The sequence below is a fragment of the Aotus nancymaae genome, unplaced genomic scaffold (genome assembly GCF_030222135.1).
Source record: "Aotus nancymaae isolate 86718 unplaced genomic scaffold, 86718_ANA_hifiasm-v0.15.2.pri h1tg000076l, whole genome shotgun sequence".
Classification (NCBI taxonomy): domain Eukaryota; kingdom Metazoa; phylum Chordata; class Mammalia; order Primates; family Aotidae; genus Aotus; species Aotus nancymaae.
The window spans coordinates 19,745,126-19,769,299 of NW_026988491.1; the positions used below are offsets into that span (position 1 = coordinate 19,745,126).

The 24,174-nt window shown below is 55.4% G+C and overlaps 1 protein-coding gene across 4 annotated transcripts in view; it reads right to left on the reverse strand.

Moving 5' to 3' along the window:
* Positions 1-6,576: 6,576 nt before the first annotated feature.
* The window catches only part of KIAA0930 (KIAA0930 ortholog), a 43,760-nt gene continuing 26,162 nt past the window's right edge, over positions 6,577-24,174 (reverse strand). The window contains exons 1-10 of one of the 4 annotated variants that reach the window (XM_012449475.3): positions 22,172-22,407; positions 21,834-21,985; positions 16,365-16,484; positions 16,202-16,279; positions 15,760-15,861; positions 14,422-14,562; positions 13,580-13,774; positions 10,485-10,647; positions 8,439-8,597; positions 6,577-7,937 (exon numbers count right to left, since the gene is read on the reverse strand). In XM_012449475.3, the coding sequence (XP_012304898.2) occupies positions 7,897-7,937; positions 8,439-8,597; positions 10,485-10,647; positions 13,580-13,774; positions 14,422-14,562; positions 15,760-15,861; positions 16,202-16,279; positions 16,365-16,484; positions 21,834-21,985; positions 22,172-22,391 (1,371 nt within the window). In that variant the 5' untranslated portion in view covers positions 22,392-22,407 and the 3' untranslated portion in view covers positions 6,577-7,896. The other 3 variants (XM_012449477.2, XR_002478184.2, XM_012449476.3) reach the window with 3 other exon arrangements.

Consider the following 24,174-nt stretch of genomic DNA (forward strand, 5'->3'; position numbering starts at 1 on the left):
AAGAGTAAGATTGAACCTAAACCGCACCAGCCCTATTTAGGTATTCAACTGCATGGCTGGGCTAGAACCTGGATTCTCAAAAGTGGTCCTGGGACTAGTCCGACACATAGGAACTTACTAGAAATGCAAAGCCGGCTTGGTATGGTGGCTCACGCCTGTAATCCTAACACTTTGGGAGGCCAAGGTGGGTGGATCACTCGAGCCCAGCCTATGCAACGTAGCAAAACCCCTGCTCTACAAAGAATACAAAATTGGCACACACCTGTAGTCCCAGCTACGTGGGTGGTTGAGGTGGCAGGATGGCTTGATTCCAAGAGGTCGAGGCTCCAGGGAGTAGTGATCATGCCACTGCACTCCAGCCTGGGTGACAAAGCAAGACCCTATCTCAAAAAAACAAAAAAATACAAACCCGGCTCGGCAAGGCAGCTCACACCTGTCATCGCAGAACTTTAGGAGGCTGAGGTGGGAGGACTGCTTGAGCCCAGGAGTTAGAGACCAGCCTGGACAACACAGCAAGACCCTGTCTCTACAAAAAAAGGTTTTAATTAGCTGGGCATGATGTTGGAAGGATCGCTTAAGCCCAGGAGGTCCAGGCTGTAGTAAGCCTTGGTTGTGCCACTGTACTCCAACCTGGGTGCAAGAGCAAGACCCGGTCTTCCCTCCCCAAAAAAGCAAACCCATGAGCCCCAACTAGGCTACTGAGTCAGCACCTCAGGTTGGAGTCATTTTTAAAAATTGAGATAGACAGAATTCATATAAAACTCACCCCTTTGAAGTTTATGATTCAGTGCTTTTAGCATACTCCGAAGAGTTGTGCAGCCATCATCACTGATTCCGAAGTATTTTCCTCACCAGTCTTCTGGGTTTGAACATTGGGTTAGAGCATGCATTGGGTGATCCTGATGCCCGTTTAAGTTTGAGAACCACTGGCACACATGCTCTCCCGATGACACTAAAGATGGTAGCCCATGAAATACCCCTCGGGCATGCTGGGAAAAAATGGCAGTAATCAGCATTGCCAGGAAACATGCCAGCCTTTGGACATAACCTTGTCTCACTTCATCATCGCATCCCAGGAAGGCAAGTGGTGAGAAAACCTAGGACCAGGGTTGAGTGTGTCTGGGGTGGCGTGGCTTGTTGAGGTCCCAGCCCCACACTTCTCCAGCATGCCATGTTAAGTGAGATACACATGCCCACTAAATTACTCAACTACACTGGCTTCTGGAATTGGCTAAAATCCTTTGAGCAAAATTGTTTATTAAGAATAGCATAAAAGTCTGCTAAAAACCATGGTTATTTCAAAATTAGCAACCTAATTGTTTTATTGAAGTCCGATTCCAAAAGGAAAGACCCCAGTCCACACAGAGAAAAAAGAAATCCCTCATTAACCTGTTGGCTGCTGGAGAGGCTATGTCAGGAAGCAATTCAATGACACTGTACGGAAAGAAAATACATGATCCTTTCTTCATCCCCAGAAACAAGTATTTTCCCTTCCTCATGTAAATTTTCCAGCTGTTCTCATCATATTAACAATCAGGCACAAAGTATATATAGCATGTTACCATGGTCAACATGTCTATTTACAATGAACTATGCTACTGGAGGGACAGTTACATTCCCCTATCCTCCCAGTATAAGATTCCCAAAGGTTTTGCTTTCCGGTTAACTTTTTTCCTTCGAAGCTAGGGCATGACAGTAGTTCCTGAAAGTTCATCTAAGTCAGGATAAAAGAACTGAAACAACAAAACTAGCCCTCAAGAGGAGGCAATTAGTAGGAATGAGGTTCCTGCAGACAGCTTCCAAGGTGGAGACTCCCCAAGTATCTACTGAACATTTTTCAGGTGATTGCTTTAAAAGGACTTCCCACTGTTCAACCAGAAGGGGGCTGACCTGGATGGCAAGGAAGTCTTCACCTGCTACACCGCCTCCTTCCTAACCGCCATCTTGCATGGCCAACCTTTGGGGTGCTGGGTCAGAAAATTCTCCTGGTGTTTCTAAGGCAGTGACTGTTCCCAAGGAGTGTCACTGGTGGGATGTCCCTTACTATATTCCTGAATGCAGGTGTTCCTCTTGGCCCCTTTTCTCTGCCCCTCATTCTCCATTCTGTAACTTTCTGCAGTCTTAGGCCTTAGGCCCATTGCTGGTAACTTACTAAGTCCATCTGACCATGGAAAGAAAAGGCTCATGGTGTGAAAGGCGACAATGAGACTGCTTCCACCTACGAAGGCCATGCAATAGCAAGCGCGGAAGGCCTGCTGAGCTGCGAGGTGGCAGACCTGCCTGCTGCAAACACCTCATCTTCCGTTAGACCAGGCAGCTTACTGGGAGCCTGCAAACCCTGAACTTGAGATTCCTGGCTTCTATTCCATTGTTGTTCCACTTCTGCGAGGGCTAAGAGGTTCTCTGAAAAAGCTTGGGAAATTTTATAGTACAACTGAAAGGGTGTGCACTACACTTCGTGGAGGCTGAGAGCTAAACTTAAAATGCATCTTCTTTTTTGAGACACGAGAGTCTCACTTTCGCCCAGGCTGGAGTACAGAGGTACAAGCTCACCTCACTGCAACCTCTGCCTCCCGGGTTGAAGCAATTCTCCTGCCTCAGTCTCCCGAGTAGCTGGGACTACAGGTGCACACCACCACGCCTGGCTAATTTTTCTAGTTTAATAGAGATGGGAGCTTCACCATGTTGGCCAGGCTGCTCTCAAACTCCTGACTTCAAGTGATCTGCCCACCTCGGCCTCCCAAAGTGCTGGGATTACAGGCATGAGCCACCATACCAGGCCTTGAAATGCATCTTGAAATGATTTAATTCTGCAAATATGGCATATCTGGCCAAACCCCAGTCACTGATGCGCCCACCTCCTCTCGGACTCCTCCCTGGCTCACGGCAGGCAAAGCCAGCACACAGGGTGATTTATCTCTGCCTCCAACATGCTCCAGTTCAAAAAAAAGTAGCTCGTGTGAAAGCTCCAAAAAAACTTTAAGGAATCACTGGGGGCAAATAAAGCTTCAATCATTAAATTGTTGCTTTGTTATAATATCTGTATTTACCCTGAACTACCCATTACAGAAAAAAGTAAAAATTCATGAGAGGAAGACACAGAAAAAAAGAATTTAAAATTCAATATGCAAAACAGCCTTTAAAAGAAAAATAAAATCATAAAGCAAAGCTAACAGGCAACTAACAAATACCGCCTAGAAAAGATTTCTACTGGACGTGGAAGATGGTTACTAAAGAAGCTGTTGGTAATGCTTATGGAACTACCACTGGCAATTAGCATACCAATCTTAGGCCATCATGGCGTTTTTGCTAAAATACATTTTGTAGAAATCATTAGCCTCAAAGTAGTGAAGAATCTCAACAGGTTGTCTTGCAGATTTAATTGCTCTCACACAAATGATTCATTTGGAAACCATAAAGGATACCTATTTACACCTAAGCTGCCTGGCCTTCCACAGAGCAGGGACTAAAGGACCACAGCGGGGAAGAAAGCAAGTTCGCCAGGGGCTCTGTGGGGTGGCAGGGTCACTGTTACTTGATCTGCTGAGCTCGAGGAAACAAAACAGTGCAAATGCCTACCTGCCTTAGGAACCAAAGGAAATTGTAAACTCCACCCATCAGCAGCTGCTTCCACTCCTGAGGCTCCACCTACGGGAGGAGCTCTGAACCCAGACCTGAGGCCACTTGGTGTCCCAAGGAGTGCTCCAGGGCTCAGAGAAAGGGATGGGGTCCTTTTGCCACTGAGGATCAAGCTAGCCAGTGAAAAAGAAAAAAGACCCAGGTGCCGGTCACCTGGCTCCCAGGGATCGTCTGCAAAGAGTCACGTGGCACTCTGGCCACCTGCTGAAGAGCTGCTCTCCCTTGAAGGACCATGGCTGCCCCTCCAGAGGCTGCTTCCATTCAAGCTCAAGGGCACTTGCATCTCCTTATCTCTTAGGGTCCTGGTCCTATCACATGGTCATTTGTCAAATGGAAGTACAGTAATTCTGCTTTCTGATGCAGATTAGAACAAGTGAACAGGAAAAACCAATGTGCTGTCAAGAAACTTGGTTTTGGAAACAGGACATGAAAGCAAATCCCACCTAAATTTGAAAATTGAGAAAAACGTCAGCGAAACCTGTTAAGTTCACTAAAAAGTTGGCAGATGTTTAATATGTCTTCAAAGAATATGGGCCAACAACTTAAAACCACCATATTAGGACATGGTCAAATACCCTTTTTCCAAAAGGCAGTCGTTAGAATATACTAGCTGCACACGGCCTTTCCTCTGGGACGTCCTTCAATGAAAAAAAAAAGTTTTACTTTGTTCTTCAAAAGTCTTCTACCAACTAGTCTATTTGTGATTAACACAGCAAAAACAGATCCTGGTTTGTGGGAGGGCACCTGAGGAACAAGCCTTTATATACCCTTCCTGTGACTCCGTGTGGAGGGCAGCTCAGCGGAGGGTCCATTCACAGTCTGCAAGAATCCGAAAGTGAGCAGACTCCACCCGCCAACCCGGCCTGCCTCCAAGGTGACTTGGCTTGGAGGATCTTGCTTCCTTTTGCTCTCTGACTACCTGTTACTTGGGTTTTAAATAATCTCCTGAAATGATGAGCCTTGGCTGTCTTTGCAGGCAGCTAAGCCCTTCCAGTAGGACATCAGAATGGAAGACGGCCACTACCTGAACTTACAGGCACTCAAAGGAAGGGTGTGAATGGAGACCATCTATCACCTGTCGGAATCTACGATCATCACATTCCTTTCCATGAAAAAGCCCACCCCATGACTTTCTTAATGTCCTAAAAAGGGACACCTAGGTTTCCTCAACAGAAAACTGCTTTAATCCCAAATCCCCTTAAGACCAACATGCCTTAAAGGGAGTTTGGGATTAAAGATCAATATGTCTTTTTTTTTTTTTTTTTGAGACAGAGTCTCACTGTGTCCCCTAGGCTGGATGGAGTGCAATGGTGCGATCTTGGCTCACTGCAACCTCTGCCTATTGGATTCAAGTGATTCTCCCGCCTCAGCCTCGAGTAGCTAGGATTATAGGCATGCACCACCACGCCCGGTTAATTGTATTTTTAGTAGAGACAGGGTTTCACCATGTTGGCCAGGCTGGTCTTGAACTCCTGACCTCAGGTGCTCTGCCCATCTCAGCCTCCCAAAGTGCTGGGATTACAGGCGTAAGCCACCATACCCAGCCCCAATATGTCTTAAAAGGGGTTTGGATTAAAGCAGTTTTCTGTTGAGGAAACCTAGCTGTCACCATGCGTGATCTTCCCCGTATTACACAAGAGGCAGGCGTGTTCCCAGAAAAATTAAAGATGGCCTTATAAGTACAAATGTGCCAACACCATGACTTTGGGGACCCTAGCTCTGGCCCCACCACTTGTTACCCTATTACTTTTTTACACATGTCATTTGTGACTTTGGAAAAACAAACCTTCCTGTCTAGTTCTCGTGGCCAGGTGGCTCTGAGCAAGTTTTAAATCGGCATCAAAAGCACCCTCTGGAGAGGGCTGTAAGGACTCAGAAAGGCGGACTCCACTAGGCGTCTGTCCCTCTGTCCTGGCAGCACAGCGGGGCTCACCATGCAGGCTGGGCCCGCATGCCTGGGTTTGACTCCCATCGCCAGCTCTTGCTGTTCTGTTTGGGGCAGTTCCCTAGTCCCTGTGTGGTGGTTTCCTCGCCTGTAAGATGGGGTCGGATCGGCACCTGCACACAGTAGGTGCTATGTGTTGGGTATGAAACCGCCAGCCCACCATGTGCTTTATTTACATATCTGACAAATTGAGGGCTGATCTCTCAAATACCACGGTTTGCACATATTTCTGTGACCAGGAAGCCCTTTCACACGCCACTGTGACTGATCCTCATGGTAACCCCGTGAGGCAGGCAGCACTTAACGTTCACCATCACATTCACCATCTTACAGAGGAGCCCGGCTCTCCCTGAGCCAGCCAGGAGTGCTGGCCGATGCTGGCCCCAGGGGAGATAACCTTCTCATGCCCCTTACCAATGAGAACAGAGGGCAGGCTGCCGTGCTGCTCACTACCCGGACTGCCTCATCTTCCCACGGAGGAGCTGTCAGGGCTGTATGCTCCCAAGACCCCCAGAACAAGCAGGGGCAAAGTTCCTGAAGAAATAGGTGGATTTTAGCCACATGGACACAAGCCTGGAAACAGCGTTTGGCATCTCCAGAGAGCACGCAAATGGGGCTGGGCCGGAGGGCTGGGCCACGCTCGGGGCTCCCTGAGGCTCTGTCCCCACACTGGGGCATGACATGACCTGGCTCTGTGCTGCCCTAAGACATGGGTTTGGAACATGAAATCGAGCAGAGCTGAGCGGTCAGGCCTGAGTGGACATTGCTGGAGAAGGAGAGGAATGTTCAGATCCCCTACCAAGCACAGTCTCAGACTAGGTCATCACAAAGGGCGTTGGGGAGATGGGCATCCCAGGATTCTAACATCGGACCCGACCTACGTAGCATGACGGGTGACTGCGCCCTGACCCAGCCACACACTTGAACCCTGGAGACTTCAGTGAGGTAGGTGGTATCAGCCCCATTTCACAGGTGGGCAAACTGAGGCAGAATGAAATGCAATAGCTCGCTTTTAATAACAACATACAAAAGTCTGGAGAAAGCCCCAAAGTAGTTCCCTGTTCCCGGAGCCCAAAGAATAAACAGACAGGAGAACAAGCCCCTCCTCTTCCCCCACAAAGACCCCTAAACACATCACTGGAACCCCTCAAATATTCCTGGGGACTTAAAAAAAAAAAACATAGCAACAAAGAGACCCAGCTTCCAGTTTATTCCCAGTTGGGTAGGGGACAGCCCTGCTCTTGGGGAGGGCACCGGGCATCCTCGCAGATGGAAACTACTTCATGCTGGACCAGGCCAAGGCTGGGCGGCTGCTCACACAAACTGATGGGAGTGCCTGTGTGAGCCTCTGAGCAACTCCTCTGCCTCAGTGAGCTGGTCTGAGAGATGGGACCAGCACACTCCATCAAAGAAAGTGAGCTCTAGGAAACCAGGAAGATGAAAAGACACCCCCGCCCCCAGAAGATGGGGTCCCACCTAGAACCTTCCTAGGAGGATGCCAGCCCCACCCCACATCAGACACCCTTTGGCAGACAGCCTGTTCCGCCTGGCTACTGAGGCCTCCCGACTACCCCCAGAATCCAAATTCTGCGGGTCCCTCCGTCCGAGGCCCAGTGTGGGATGTCCCAGGTTGGAGGTGTGTGTGTTGGCGGTGTTCTTTGGCTGGAAGCAAAAGGCCGTTCTGGCGGGATCCGGGCCGTCTGCTCAGCTGGAGGCCTTTGTGGAACTGGGCGTGGATGAGGTAATCCCAGCCCAGGGCAAGGCCATCAAACTTCCTGTGTTCCCATCTCCTATTAGAACAAAGTGGTAAACCAGGAGGATGGGCTGGGACTGACTCGGGTACTGAGATTCACCCACACAGCATTACAAAACCTTCAACTGCTTTTCCTCAAGGCGTGGACAGTCCGATGCGCTGAGTGCCCTGGCTGGGTGGTTCTGCCTGCTGCTGGGGGACTCGCACATGGACATGCCGGTCTGGCCCCACTCTGGACATCGGCTGCTCCTCCCGCTCTCTCTCATGGCCGCTGGCATCTCTGGTCCTCTTTGGGTGCAGAGGGCTCTCCAGAGATGGGTGGGGGGCGATGGGCGGGGGGCACAGGGCGGAGCAGAGCCAGCAGGGGAGGGAAGAGGCACTTCAGTTTGGGCTGGTGTTCGTGGAGTCGGCCCTGGCCCCGGGAGTCGAGTGGCCCCGCCTGGCTGCGGCTCCAGCGCTGGCGTGTCACAGAAGACCCCGGTGGCGGTGGACAGGTAGGCACTTGGCAGCACTCCCAGGGCTGGGCCCGGCCGGGGCTCTGCGCAGGCTCCGCACGCAGCTAGGTCATCAGGATGGGCTTCTGCCGAACTTCCAAGATGTCTAGGGCCAGTGGAGGGAAGAACATAAACAGCAACACTCATTAGCAGTGAGTGCTACGGCCACGCCAGTGCCACTTCTAAAGGAACCCACCTCGGCCACTCACGCATCTCCTGTCCAGGCCTCACAGACTGCCGGGGAGATGCAGTCTCCACCATCCCGACCCTGCAGACTGGGAAAGGGGCCTGCAGCCGTGGTGCACCATGCAGCGGCTCAGGGACAAGCTGGTGTGGGGGCCAGGGCCACGGCCTGTCACGGCCGCTGCAGGCCTGGGTTGGCGAGGTGGCAGCAGGTGCACCAGAAAGCTGAGCAAAGAAAGGACTTTGGCTCTGGGAAAGCTACACTCCACCCAAAGCCTGAGACAAGGAGGCCGAGAGCCCTGCAGAGAAACCCAACCAACAGGACCGGGCGGGATGACTCCAGGTGGCTCAAAAGACCCAGGGCTCTGAAGGCAGGGCTGGCTATGAGGAGGTGCGGCTGTGTCCCCGCATTAGCCAGCATTACCTGTTAAAATCCGATGCAGCGGCAAAGTGACGTAGGTTAAGTGTGCATAGAGAAGGAAGTTTCCATCTGCTCTGTTGAGCTTCAGCCAGGACCCGACCAGCGACCGTCCCGTGCCAGACAGGGACCGAGACCGCAGGTTGGTTGCATTGTGCAGATCGGCTGGAGGACAGAAGGCCGGGTCAAGGCCCACAGCATGGGCTGCAGGGGAAGCAGGAGGCCAGCTCCCAGTCCAGGCTGAGGCCACACTCTACTGAGGACAGGGCACTCCTCACCAACACCCCCACGCCAGCACCCACACCTCCAGCAAGAGCTGCCGCCTCCTTGCCTCTGACATACCTCCCCCTTCCTCCAGGGCCCAGACCCATGCCGCCACCTCCAGGAAGACTTCTTTGGCCACCCCCTCATCGCTCCCTTCTGTCTGGAGTTTAGTCTCCTCCGGGGGGTCTGGCACACACCACATTGTGTAATTCTCTGCATCCGTGGGCCCTGTCCCTGGAACTAGGCACCGCCACCTGCAGGGCATGGGAGCAGCAAGGCTGGGCTGACCCGCGCCGTTACCCAGTCGTGCGGTCCAGGCTAGGGGAACCTGCCCCAGAGAGGCAGACTCGGGCAGTGATCAACACTTCTTGCTGATTCGGAAACAGGCGCAGGTAGGGAAGTGGCTGGCCCAAGTTCACACAAGAGCAGGCTGAGGCCAGTGCTGGAGTCCCTGACCTGGGCCAGGGCCTTGGGCAGTCAGGGACCCTGCCTCTTGGTCCCAGTGGTCAGGACAAAGACTGCCACCTCTTCTTATCAGTGCTGCAGCCCCAGCTCCCTGCTGGGGGAGGTGCTCAGTGGGAGTTGTCAGCAAATCCTTCACTTCCTTTTTTTTTTTTGAGACTGAGTTTTGTTCTTGTTGCCCAAGCTGGAGTGCAATAGCTCAATCTCAGTTCACTGTAACCTCTGCCTCCCAGGTTCAACCAATTATCCTGGCTCAGCCTCCCAAGTAGCTGGGATTATAGGCGTGCACCACCATACCCGGCTAATTTTTTGTACTTTTAGTAGAGATGGGGTTTCACCGTGTTGGCCAGGCTGGTCTCAAACTCCTGACCTCAAGTGATCCACCCACCTCGGCCTCCCTAAATGCAGGCATGAGCCATAGTGCCCGGCCAATCCTTTACTTCCATACACTCAACAGACATGCACACTGCGGAGCCAGGTGCCCGCTGGGTTCTGAGGACGACAGGAACACACGCGGTCTATGCTAGCAGAGGTGGCAGAACCTCCCAACCTGTCTCTGATGACCATCCCTGTCCACAGGAGCCATTTCCCACAGTGACTGCTGAGTGGCATTTTGAATATGCTAACCTGATTGTGTCACTCCTTGCTTAAAACTGCCCAGTGGCCTCCCCAGGCTCTGGGAATGACTCCTGTATTCCGGACAGTCCGAGTGAGGACAAGGAGCAGGTGCAGATGCTCAGGAGAGAGTGCAGACTATGCCTGGGCAGGACTGACGGGCATGGGAACACCCAGGCACAGACGCCTGGAGGCTGCTGGACAGGGGCACAGGGAGGCCAGAGGGGAAGCCACACAAGGTGGCAGCTCTGTCACCAAAGAGTGCATGGCCCTGGGAGGCTGCACAGAGCCAGGAGGGCTGGGACACACCCTGAGGGTGAGCTGGCCCACGGCAGCACAGGGGAGGGGCGTCCTCTCTCCCTTCACACCCCGTGTGTGCGGAGCCATCAGATCGCCCAACGGTCTCCTTCCTTAGGCAGGCTGAAAGCATGAGAAAGGTAAGGAATCCCCTGAAACTGACAACCTGCTGCATATCTGTGCTCCAAGCACTCTGCCAAGGAGACGCCTAGGCCCACCAGGAAAGGACCCCCGGAGGCAGCCATTTCTGTCTGTCCCCAGCTCTACCCTCAGCTCCCGGAGGGGTGCCTGGCATATGGCACCTACTCTCTTAAGTGTTGCTGAATGAACAAATGAATGAATGAATGAATCACTGGTCTAGATCAAGAGGAGACTGAAGGGTGCGGGGGCCTAGGGCACACAGTGAGGGGTCACCTCCACCGTCGTCCTCCCGGAAGAACTCCTCGCTGTCATTGGCCGAGTGCGACTTCTTCATCTCAGCGATCCGGTTCCGCGGCACCTTCCTCTTGAGGGACGGGGAGAAGAAGGCGGGCCGGTTGTTCCGCTCTGGGGTTGGGGGCGTGCTGAAGGAGGTCACCTGGAACAAGGAGCCCAAGTCACAAGAACAGCAGAATAGCCCCCGACCTGGGGGTCCCAACGCCCCTCCTCTCCCACCTCAAACAACCCAACGCAGCTCCCAGGGAACAGGCTACTCGGCCAGGTGGACCCAGCCCCCAGCCGACCCGTGCTAGGTGGGGCCTAGAGACTGGAAGATGCCCAGGGGCCAGCAGGCCACCTGGACACCAGTGCTGCCTGAGGAGGGACCAGGTTGCCGACGCTAATGACACAAAGACCACCCCTCCTCTGGGCCTCCAACACCGGATAGGGGCTGTTCAAGCATAAAGTAACAACAGGTGCTGACGCTGAGCAAGCACCCGCCCCACACACAGACCCACCAAGCTTCCCAGCTCCGTGAGACAGGGGCTAGCGTCAGTCCATCTGACAGATGGGGAAACTAAGGCAAGGACCGAGACCTTGGCTTGCCTGTGGTCACCAAGCAGGCCAGCAGCTGCCCCGTCTTCTGTCCCCCAGGGCCACACTACTCCCCCTACTGCTCAGGGCTGAAGTGGTCCCATCCGTCTCGCTCCCACCATCCATCATAGGAAGTACTGTGCTAAGTAGCTCCAGGTCTCTGTCTCCTCCTCCCCACTTCCAGTCACGTTTGGTTCTGTTCACCAAACATTCAGGGCCAGGCAGGCACAGCACTAAGAACAGACAGGCACATGGCAGGTCCCTGCCCTCAAGGAGCTCACAATCTGCTGGGGATGACAGACTCAGAGAGTGACAACCATAGACAGCATGCTGGCTGTGGAAACAGAGAAAGAGAAGCACAGGATACACAAAGCACAGAGGCAAAAGGGATCCACAGACTGGGAAATCAGGGAAGGCTTCCTGGAGGAGATGCCGCTGGAGCTGGGTCTTGAAGGACGAGTAGGAGTTCGCCAGGTGAAGAAGGGGGGGAAGGGCGTTCCAGGCAGAGGGAACTTGGCCCATCTCCTCCCTCCTCCCCATGCCAACAAGAATCTGAGGAGCAAGATGAGCTGGGACCGAGACTTCGGGAGCCCCGTCAGCCTCCTCGTCATGGCTCCGACATCCACCAAAGTCCTGGCAGCTGCTGGGCTCAAGATGGTGCTCCCACAGCCGGGGAAGGTTTTTAAAAGATAAAAGAAACAAACAGCAGCAACCACAACACACAGAGTCGGCATGTATCACGCACTGGCTCCGACGACCCCGCTGGAGAAGAAGACAGGCAACAGCGGGAGCACAGGTGGCGGTCCCCAGGGGCCAGCTCTGCTGCTGACTCTGTGTGACCCTAGCATGTCCCTCCCCCGAACCACAGGGCTGCCCTGCCGCTAAGGCATCAGGGGGTTTCACACCCCTCACAGCCACTCCCATTGGACAGACGGGAAAACCAAGACTCAGGCAGGTCTAGTGACCTATGGTCACTCAGCCCTCACGCTGTGGCTGGAGGCAGTACCCGGGTTTCTCCAGCCCAGAGCTCAGGCCACATCTTCATAAGGACTTTCACACACACATTTTGTCAGAGTCCCAGGGGATCATATAGAACCAGGGAGAAGAACCAGGCCCTTTATCTCAGAAATGAACTCAGAAATATAAAACACCTCATTCCAAAGAAGAGAGAGGCCCCCGCCTGGAATTCTCACCCATCTTTGGAAAAAATAGCACTTGCTGCCTTTGGCTTGTAAAACACATTCATTGCAGAAGATCAAAAAAAGGTATACACAAGAGATAGAAAACCAACATCTGACCACCTGGAGATATGCATGGTTAAGATCTTTCTAGAATTAAAAGTGTAACAAATGCACACTCCCTCATCTCAGGCACACCTCAGGGATGATTGTTTACATTCCCATGCTAGGTCAACAGCAACAGCGACTACAGCAGCTGCCTCCTGAGAATCCTCCTGAGGGCCAAGCCCCGGACTCCTCAGAGCCTCCCGTATAAATACTCAAGGGGCAGGCATCCGCATGCCCTGTCTCTAGATGAGAAAACTGAGGCTTGGAGGGGAAAAGAGACACATCCAAGGTTATGAGAGCAGCAGAGCAGGATTCCGGCTGTGGGCAGCATCTCCCCTGGACAACAGATGGGCAAGACTGAGGCCGGACCTGTGCCCAGGGCGCCCCCTGCCCAAGTGCAGCACACCTGTCCCCTTCCGAGACCTATGGCTCTGGGCAGCCCCTCTGGAAGACACGGGCTGAGCAAAGCAGCCAGTGGGCTGGAGGCCTTCTCCTGTCTGTGCCCACCAAAGGCTTTGGTGAACAAAGCTGCTGCTGACCTCAGCCTCCCACCCTGGGGAAGGAGGGTGGCCTAGACAGAGCAGGGCCCCAAGCCCGGGGCTATCCCAAGAGAGCTTGTGACCTATGGCAATGTGGCAAGTCTGGTTTCCAGGTCTGTGAGGCAGGAATGCCTCCCCTGCAGCAATGCCTCATACAAACCGCTGGACAAAGAGAAGAGCTGGGTGGGCTAGACCTCTGCATGCTCTGGCTGACCCCCAGTCACCATCATCCCCATCTTGACTCCCCGGGGAAGGCCGGCCATGTGCCCACGCTCACCCAGCAGGTTCACCCAGGCAGGCATCAGGGCCGGGCTTGGGTCCCTAACCAGTCTCTTCTGCCCACTGGCCCTGTGGACTCAGTCTGGCTTTGTGGCATCTCAGAGGGGCAGAAAGAGCTCTGACCCAGCACCAACCTGCTGTATGACCTTGGGCAGGCACAGCCCTTCAGGTCTGCAAGGCAGGAACGCCTCCCCCGCAGCAGCACCTCGTACAAACCGCTGGGCAAAGAGAAGGGCTGGGTGGTTCAGGCCTCTGCATGCTCAGTGCCTCGGCCTGTACACTGGTGGGTGGGGACGATGACACCTACGTCCCCAGGAGGCCATAAGCATGGGGGAGACAATGGGAAGTGAACCTGAGGGACGGGAGGCCCCGCCCCCAGCCCTGCAGCCCTTACCCGCTCGTGCATGGGCGAAGCTGGGCTGGAGTCCTCTTCCGTCCCACAGGGGGATGTGTCGCCTGTGGACACCCGGCTGACCGCCATCTCAGCGTGGCCCTTGCCCTGGGGGCCCTTCATACGCACAAACTCCATGTTGTTGTACTTGTAGAAGCCAAACGACATCTTCTGTGCCATGCGGGCGGCCACGCTCACCTGTGGGCCGGCAGGAGCAGCCTGAGTCAGGGAGGTGGGGAGGTCTCCATGGGGCCCCTCCCCGGGACATGAACAGCTAGGGTGACCATCTCTCAAGGAGTGACCCCGAGGGCTGCCCAGGAGGGAGGGTCTGGACCAGCAGGTGGGGCAGCTGGAATGAACCCACACCCCTGCCTGGCGCCCCTCCCAGCATCCAGTGAACCACACACCAGGCTGAAGACAGGGCCTCAGGCTGGCAGCGAGGCTGTTTGCGGATGGCACCCACTGCAGGAGAACGGCCTGCCCACATCCGCTTGCTCAGTCAGGGGTGACTCAGAGCACTCCCAGGGCCAGTCACAGGAAGCAAGGGCAGTAAGGGGGTGACAGCGACACCATCAGCTGTCACTTCCCAGGAAATGAAAGACTGAGGAGGAAGTCCCCGCTCACATTTCAGATGAAGGCAAGTGGTCCTGTGGGCTGAGGCCGACCATGAAGGGTGATGTGAGAGGGCAGGGAGCGCCTATGAGGACCCCAAGGGGCTGCCGGTGTCCCCAGTGGCCGACATCTCACAGAAGCAGGTTGGGAGGCCCCGTGGTATGGACCAAGGCAGGCTGTGGAGCTGCCATCCCAGGGCCTGGGAGAGCACCCATGAGGCTGCCCGCACTCACCCGGTTGTCGTACACCTTCTTGAGCGCCTCGTAGCGGATGGAGCCCTGAAAGATGACCCCCTGGAACGTGTTGGTCTTGTCACTGGCCACCAGCTCCACACACACCATCTCTCCTTCCCCCACAGTCATGTCACTGAACACCTGGGGCAGGGCACAAAGAGACAGGGACGTGACCGTCAGGGCCCACTGCCCACACCACAGCCCAACTGCCAGGGAGGGCTGCTCGGAAAACACCATTTCGCAGGGGACAACTGGCTCCCTGCCCCACACATTCCTTGTGGCCCCATGCCCTCTGAGCCCCACGGGACAGGAACAGCCAGACATCAGGGCAGGGACGGAGCAGCAGGAGAGGACAGGGACCCTTACAGTGACTCTGAGACTGGCAGAAGACGCATGCCCTCATCATGGTTCACCAGGACTGTTGGCCACTGTCTGGGCCCCTCCATATCATCCAGGGGTACCCAGCCCTGCCCGCCACACCTTCAAGGCTCCTGTGTGGCCAAAGGCTCGGGGGTGGCAGGGTGACCACCATCTGGGGGGACAACGCCAGACTAAGGTGCCACAGGGCCCATCCTGCCGCCTTTCCGAGTCATTGCTCCCAGGGCCTGGTGTACAGCCTGCAAGCTTCGAGGTCACAAAGACTTAGATGCAAATCTCAGCTCTGCTCGGCACGAGCTACATGAGCCTGGAGAGAGGACATGACCTCCCTGAGCCTGGGATCTTCCTGCAGACGCGTGCACCTTCCTCCTAAGTCCACAGGGTCCCAAGCGCCTTGGATGCGCACAAGGACCCCGACCAGGGCCTCAGCAGAGGAGAGGCATGGGTGAGCAGTGTGGGGAGTGGGCATGGCCTGCTCTCCTCCCCACCCTCCCAGCGCCCTGTGTTTCTCGGTGAGTCTCATTCTGCCCAGGTCCCTGTGGCTTGGCCCAGAATACTCTGGAAGCCCCATCCCTCTTTGACATCCTAGGATTCCACGTCAGTGCGGGTGTGGAGGTGCTGCTTTATAGTTTACAATGGCTCCTCCCGCCCGGGCAGCATTTCCTGTGGGAGTTGATGAGGCATCCTCCCACTCAGGAGCCTTTTGGTCTTCAGCCCTGACAGTAAGTAGGACAGATGATCATGACGCTGATTTTACAGAGGAGGAAACGGAGGCTACGCCGGGTGAATTCACCTGCCCATAAGCAAACACTGGAAGAAAGAGCCACGTTTGCCTCAGCTGGACTCTTCCTGGCTCCAAGCCACCCATGGCTTCCTGCAGCACTAAGGCCTGGGGGAGAAGTGTCTGACACTCATTTCCGAGAAGGGGAAGCTAAGGAGAGAGGCCTACATGGAGCTCACCTCCTCGAAGCTGTCAATCATGAAGAAGATGTTGGGGTAGCTGATCTTTGACTCCTCCCCCTTGCTGTCCATGGGGTGTTTACTGGGAGATGCAAACACTTGCTGGAAGAAAACAGATTTGGAGGACAAGTGAGGCCCCACCCCGCACACAGGCCCAGAGCCAGTCCAAGGATTCACCAGGGAGGCCACCCAGCCCACAGCCAGTCCAAAGTCAGAGACCCTCCTGGAGGAGATGTGGGGAGGAGCTGGTTCTGTGCTCCTCGCATGGGATACAGGACCCCAGGAGCTGAGCGGATTTCTGGAATCAGATCCCTCACCTCAGGGGCAGAGAAGTAAGTGGGAGGAGGACTTGTCCCTCTCTCAAATGCTGGGCAGCCAGAGACCTGCCACACCCGGGCTAAACTGGCAGTTAGGAGATGGGGGCTCTAGCGCCAGGGCGCACCTGAGATTTCTTCTTATGAATGTGAATGTCCCCACCATCAGCACGTGTGCACACTGCGCAGGTCACCATGTAGTCCAGCTGGAAGAGAGTATGGGTCAGCTTGCATGGAGGGGTCAGCTGTCCCTCACGGCCCATCAGCAGCCCCACCCATCCCACCCCATACCTTTTGCAGGATGAGATTCAGGCAGACGCTCTCCTCCCAGTCGATGTCAGGGTCTCCCAGGCCTGGCAGCTTCTTAGAGTCCCGCCGGTACACCTCCACCTCCACCTCGGGCTCAGCCGCCTGCGAGGCCCAGGGCAGAAGTGAGTGCCCGGGGCCACTGTGGCCCAGGCATTCTTCTCCCTGACTGCTGTGCTGGGCAGGCATTAAGATGGACAAGGACTCCAATTCTTTTTTATTTATTTTTTGCGACAGTGTCTTGCTCTGTTGCCCAGGCTGGAGGGCAGTGCTGTAATCACAGCTCACTGTAGCCTCAACCTCCTGGGCTCAAATGATCCTCCCACCTCAGCCTCCCAAGCAGCTGGGACCACAGGCACATGCCACCACACCTGGCTAATTTTTAAAATTTTTTGTAGACATGGGGTTTCGCCATGTTGTCCAGGGGGCCTCGAACTCCTCACTCAGGTGATCCTCCTGCCTTGGCCTCCCAAAGTGCTGGGATTATAGGCATGAGCCACCACACCTGGCCTCAATTTCTTTTTATGAGATGGAGTCTCACTGTCACCCAGGCTGTAGTGCAGTGGCATGATCTCGGCTCACTGCAACCACCATGTCCTGGGTTCATGTGATTCTCCTGCCTCAGCCTCCCAAGTAGCTGAGATTACAGGCATCTGCCACGACACATGGCTAATTTGTTTTGTATTTTTAGTAGAGATAGGGTTTCACCATGTTGGCCAGGCTGGTCTCCAACTCCTGACCTCAGGTGATCCATGCGCCTCGGCCTCCCAAAGTGTAGGGATTACAGGTATGAGCCACCATGCCCAGCCTGGCTTTCAATTTGGATGCAGCTGTGCTGGCTGGGGGCCTCTGGTCCTGGTCACTCTCACAGACTTGGGCTCTGAGGGGCTGAGCACTGCTGGGCCTTCTTGCAGGTGCACAGGCCTGAGCCTCCCAGGGGCAGAGCTGGGGTCTATGGAAAGAGGTGCAGGAGGCCAGCCTTGCCTAGGAGTGAGAAAGAGATGTCCCTGAGTGGGAGGACCTCTCACTTCCACCGTCCGTGTGGTTCTAAAAAGTCACCCTGAGCCCCTGAGCTGAAAGTCCTTGGGCTCACAAGACTATTATTCCTCTTGGTCTCACTTCATTGACCTGTTCATTGGCTTCTGCTCAGCAAACCGCTGTGGACTCAGTGAATGAAAGGCACATGGGCATGATTGCACGACTGTTCAAGCCAGCACCACAGCACGTGACAGGCGAAAGGAGCAGGTTCCCCGTCAGAAAGGGGCCCATGTGTGCACCAAAGCCAGGCCCAAGAGCCACTGGGAGCTACCTGGTACTCCCCAACAGGAGGGTGGCCAGGCTGCCATGGTACACTCTGCAGGCATTAGCAGCAGTGAGACCAGACAGATTACAACCATCTGTGTCAACAGGCATGACTCACAAACAGGACACAGAGAAAAAGCCTGATACAACAGGTACCGCCCAACTCCAAAGTACGATCTGTGAGAACAAGCAGAAGCCACCCAATTCCACACGCAGGAGCTGTGAGAACAGGCAGAACCCGCCCAGCCCCACACGCGGGAGCTGTGAGAACAGGCAGAACCCGCCCAGCCCCACACGCGGGAGCTGTGAGAACAGGAAGAACCCGCCCAGCCCCACACGCGGGAGCTGTGAGAACAGGCAGAACCCGCCCAGCCCCACACGCGGGAGCTGTGAGAACAGGCAGAACCCGCCCAGCCCCATACGCGGGAGCTGTGAGAACAGGCAGAACCCGCCCAGCCCCACACGCGGGAGCTGTGAGAACAGGCAGAACCCGCCCAGCCCCACACGCGGGAGCTGTGAGAACAGGCAGAACCCGCCCAGCTCCACACACATGAGCTGTGAGAACAGGTAGAACCCAGCCAGCTGAACACACAGGAGTTGTGAGAACAGACAGAACCCGCCCAGCTCCACATGCAGGAGCTGTGAGAACAGGCAGAACCCACCCAACTCCACACACACGAGCTGTGAGAACAGGCAGAACCCGCCCGACTCCACACGCAGGAGCTGTGAGAACAGGCAGAACACGCCCAGCTCCACACGCAGGAGCTGTGAGAACAGGCAGAACCTGCCCAGCTCCACATGCAAGAGCTGTGAGAACAGGCAGAACCCACCAGAAAGTGTGAGGAGCCAGGGCAGCAGCTGCCTCAGGGGGAGGGTGAGCCCTGGGGTGGGGTGAAGGGGCCTCGGTGTTCTGGTCACACCCTGTGTCATGATATGGGGGCTGGTGAAACTAGGTGTTCACTCTGAGAAAAATCAAGCTGTATACACATCTTTGTGTGTTTTTCTGTACAGATGTTACTTGAAAACAATCTACCAAAAAGGAAAAGGTGAGACTGGGGGCAGGGCTTCGCCGCTGGCAAGCTGTGTGATCCTGGGAAGCTTCCTCCCCATCTCGGAGCTTTGGTTTTCTGAGTGGGTGTGAAGATGACCTGCTCCTTAGGATGCTGAGGGCATCACGTGACCATGGCACAGGGCTCAGGCCACCAGCACAGAGCCAGCCACACACAGAGCCAGGTCACCTTGCTGCCAAAGGCACAATGGGCTGCCGAGGAACACAGAGTGTTTTGTCCAGGGCTGGAGCAAACAGAGAGAGGGCAGAGAATCCAGGACACTCCTCCCTGGGAAAGGCTGGACTGGGGATCTCCCTCGGGCCCTGGAGCGGTGCGGGATTCCCGGCATCCTGTGTCCCTACACTGCAGCTCCTGCCCATCCACCCTCCCCTGCTAGGCGCGGAGGCCTGGCTGGTTGCTATGGCGACTGGGTACCAGCAGGATGGGAATGGGGAGGGGGCGGGTAGCAGCCAGGCTGCCGCAGAGGACTTGCAGTGCGCAGGCGCCTCTGCAGGGGCCCCCACCTCCGCCTGGGGCTCAGGGTTTTTGCCAGGAGGGTCTCCCTGCCTCCCCATCAGCGCCTCCAGACCACCTCCTGCAGGCCGCCCTCGGTACTACGGCCCGGCAAGCTGGGAAAAATGCCAAGTTGGGCAGCCCCAAGACCCGCCCTCGAGGCCCTGCAATCTCCATCAGCCTACTCTGGTAGGTCCCATGTGGCACACACCCTCCCACTGTGCACACTCTGGTCCCTCCATGGGACATGTCCTCAGTCCACTGCTGCCTACTCTCTGTTCTACAACCCGTCCGCCAGATGCCACCTTGTGCATCACCACCCACCCCCCTGCCCCACCAACCCTGCTCCTCTTCCCACCATCACAGCACTGATGGCTCCGTACCCCTGGCCATGCTGTCTGTCTGTCCCAACAGACTGGGGCCAGGTATGAGTCATTTCTGTGCTCCCAGCACCGAGTGGGAGCATTTGCACAAGGCTCACAGTGGGTATTGAATGGAACATTCTAGCATGTGAACAGCTGGACTGCCACCTGCTCCCATGGGACTCAGGCTTCCCTCACTGACCTCAACACCCCCAAATCTTCGGCAGAGCTCGGATGTGGCCCCATCCCCTCTGCTCCACATTCCTCAGGCCTGCATCTAGGTCTGCGCTTTCTCAGTGGAGGGCTCTCACCTTTAACTTCTCTATCCAAGAAGGACCCCTTATCTGCTGTCCCTTTCTCCTCCCCACCTGGCCTAGCCAGGGTGGACACAACCCATCCTCCCACCTCCCTGCCTGCCCTCTTGACCAGAGTCGTGACCCCTTTGGAATCAAAATTCAAAGTACAGCTGAGAGTGTCTCGAATGTGCCAAGTCCTCATTAGAGCCCCTGCTTGCAACAGACTCTGCCTTGGAGAAAAGACCAACAACTGCAGGGCAAAAGTTCTCTGCAACCTGAACTCCAGTAGAAGCTGAAAGGCCGGAGTGGATTGGGGGCGGCGGGGAGGGGCAAGGTCCACAGCCCTTGGGTGATAGAGGGCCTGAGCCTCCAAGTTCCAGCGTCCACGGGTGTAAGGAGTGCCTCCTCCCGGAGCTGTGCTGAGGTTACAGGAGCTTGAGCCCACCATGGGGGTCATGCGCAGTGTGGATCCCAAGGCACCAGCCACCTCCCTGCCAAGGGCACTCATGTGGTCACGCCAACCCCAAACATCTCACCCTCCCAGGTGTCCACAATGGGAGGACCCTTACCTTTCAGGGTACCTGCCCTGATCCCCTTTTACCCCAGAGAGGAGATGACCTGGCAATGTCATACAGCAAACTGGGAGGAGACAAGCCCAGCCTCGAAAGCTGCTCTCCCAACTGCACACCCAGACAGGGTGGGCGTGGCAGCAGGTTCTGAGGGGCCCCGAGCCAGCTCTAGAAGGTTCTTACTCAGGGATCCCATCACGAGTCAAGCCTCTTCATCCCTCCTAAAAAGCACCCTGTCTGCCTGAGTGTGGCTCCAGTCCCTGCCCACCCACCATTGAAACTGCTGTGCCAAGGCCACCGGCACTCCCTGGTACCAAATCCAATGGGCCCTTCAGACACAGCACCTCAATGGCTGCCCCCACTTCTCCGGACCTCTCCTCCTGGGGCACCCTTCCCTCTCCTGACTCTTCCCCATCTCTGGCCAGTTGCTCAGTCTCCTGCTAGTTCCTCCTAGTGGGACTAGCTCAGGGCTCGGGGCTGGCATGCAGGCACCCAGGTCCGTCTACTTGCAGAAAATCCACCCCGCATGTGTTCAGGCTCAAGGAATGGGTCCAAGGCAAGGCCAGGCTCCAAGTACCCACTGCATGAGCCTCTGCCAGCAAACCATGGACCCCGAGTCACAGAGCCAGGAGGTTGCAAGTTCCAGACCTGACTTCATGGCCCTCTCATTTCTTGTTTTTAAAGGAAAACAAAAACATTTCCATGTGTGGCATATGGGGTTGCTTAGACATTTTACAAACTGCAAAAGCCTGTGAAAACCGGAGAGGGAACATGCAAAATGTGTTTCATTAGCTCCTCCACGCTAGATTTAGTGGGCAAATCCCTTCACCTCCAAGTCCCCTCTCCTCCTCTGTAAAAGGGATGATAAGGACACCTACCCTGTCAAGCTGTTGGGACTTCACAATGAAGCCAAGAGAGCTCAGCACTGTCTAGATCATGGAGAGGGCTCATAAGTGGCAGGTATCATCATCATCACCACCACTGACCCAGGTCACCCTGCCATGGCCAAAGGAGGGCCCTGGGCTCTGGGAATGCAACCTTCGTTCTACCATCTACTGACTAATTGTAAGAGACCAGCCAAGTCGGCTGTCTCTGAACCTGTTTCCTCAAAGCTACAATGGTGACAGCAATCACTGCCCTTCAGGGTCACGGTGAAGATGAATGACAATGTGACACCCAGCACATCCAGATTTGCACATGAGACTATCTACACAGTTCCCGGAATACAGTAGGTGCTCAACACCTATCACTCGCCCTCTTTGATATTCATGAGCACTGCAGGAAAGCCCACATGCAGGCCAACAGCAGACGCCACAGGGTTGCTCAGGGCATGGATGCAGGGGCAGGGGTGGGGGTCACTCACCTTCCTCCCGTCCGCACTGCTTTCGCTGCCGGAGTACGCCAGCTTCCGGCGCACGTAGAAAAGCATGTCGTCCTGCCGGGGAGCCCACTTCTCCATGAAGTAGGTGGAGAACATCCAAGTCCAGAAGACAATGCGGTCATCCTTGAAGCACCCTGCAGAGGGAGGCCAGACAGGAGTGAGGAAGGATGGCCACCCTGGCCCTTGCAGCATGGCCTTGGCCAAGCTGTGCTCCTACCCCTGCATTTCTGGCCAGAAATTTTCGAGGGCTCTGAGATGCGCTGCCCCTCCCTTGCCACCCCCGACCCCCACCCATGGAGTATCCAGAGGCTGGAAGACACCTCCCAGGAGGCCCAGTTCCTCCGCCCAGCAGAAGCCTGAGAGCCCGTGCTCCCAGCCCCACAGCTGAGCCCGACTCCAGCCTGGGGATGAATCAGCAGCTTCTGTGGAAAAGGAAAATCCCAAGGAGCCAGGAACGCCACTGGCTGGCTGCTGTCTGGGCTGGAAGCTGGGAAGGCTTGGTGGCGGGGGCGTTTGGAGAGGCAGGGCTCTCACCAACATCTCTCACCCCCACCCACTCTCCTCAGCTGCAGCAATCCCAACAGGGAACCCGACTTAAAGGGACAGCCGCCCTCCAGCCAGCCAAGGCTGCAGGCAGGAACGGTGGGGAGAAAGCGCCTGCTCCACTCCCGTCCCATGTCTGCACTGCTGGCCCTGAAAGCTTGCCAGCTTCATGCTCATCTGAGCCTCATGGGGACTTCTTTCATTATAAATGGTATTTCTTTATGAAAAATATTTGTGTAATATTTTCCTGCAAAGGAGCAGCAGCCCACAGGCTTTGGTAGGGAAGATCTGGGTTTCTGTTCCTGCACAGCCACTTCGGAAGGGATCAATGGACGGGGGCTCTGAGCCACAGGTTCCTTGGGGCACATGCAGACAAACCGAGACCACAGGGGCACAGCGCACAGCAGGATCAAGAGGTGAGTCTGTCCCCTCTCTAGGCGATTCAGCACTTCAAAATATGCTGCCAAGCTCTCTCTTACCAACTGAGCAGATTAAAGGGGGCTGCTTGCTTTCCCTCTTCCTCACTGACCACTGAGATCTAGTCCTGGCACTCAGGCTGGAACTAATCCTCACACTTGGAGATGGGGAACTAAGGGCCAGCGGTGCTGGGACCCTCTCTCGCTCTCACAGGCAAGCCAGTGGGCAACTAGGACTCAGCCATCAGCTGAGTCAAATGCAGAACACTCCAGTCTTGGTTGACGTCAGCCACACCACTAACCAAAGAACCAAGGCTCGAAGCTAGCCCCTGCCCTTGGCCCTCTGCCCTTGGCCTAACAGTGTGTTACCCACCACTCCCATGCCCTGCCTGGCTCCTGGGTACTAAGGCAGCGAGAGGGAAGAAAAGAGGAGGCTTCATCGGTGAGGGGTCTGGGTCAGTGAGCCTTGTCAGCCTCCAGGGATGAGGGCTAGGAGAGCCCACGGGACTGGCAAGACCTGGCAAGACCTCCCAGGCTCACAGGCCCCGATGGAACCAAACATATGTGCTGTCTGCAGAGTTGCTTTGAAATTCCTGCTGCGTCTTTGCAACAGGCAATGCCCAAGTCATGCCACTACAGACCCTTGCAAAATTAAGCAAAGCACTCTGATGACTCCTGGATAAACTCCAATTCTTCTTTACTTCCCCTTAACATCGTTCACTTTTGGTTCCCTCTTAGAGCCCAACAGAAAGCCTTTCACACAAACATGCCAAGGCTGCCCAAGTCGACGGCCTCTTGGTCCTGTGGTAGTCACAGAAGCAACTCTGACTGTGACAAGCAGAGGGTCAGTGACAAGAGTGCACCATGAATGCCACTCCCCTGGGTTAAGACATGCCCTTCCTCAGGTAGTCTCTTTTTATTCTTTAATAAAATGACATGGTAGTAGTACTTATAGCACCCAGACAACAACGATGGTGACAACAGTGACAGTACCATCAGCTATGATCTGCTGATGTGTCACATGCTGGGGCTCCCCATCACTCGATGGCTGATTAGCGCCCCACTGCACAGAGGAGGAAACTGACACTCAAGAGGTTACAGAACGTGCCCAAGTTCACAGAGCCGGAAATGATAAAGTCCCCCGATCTGCCGGATTCCTACAGGCGGGTGCTCGCAACCTGATGAGAGGAAGCAACCGGAGACGGCCTGGCGGCTGGCAGGGGCCTCTGGAGGAAAGTGCTGGAGATGTGCCCTGCATGATCCTCCAAGCCAGCGGGGTCCGACAGGGTCCCCTCCTGCTTTACCATGCTGAATGAACCCTTCACGGTTCCTTGCCCCTGCACTCCAGGGCACTCCCACCCATA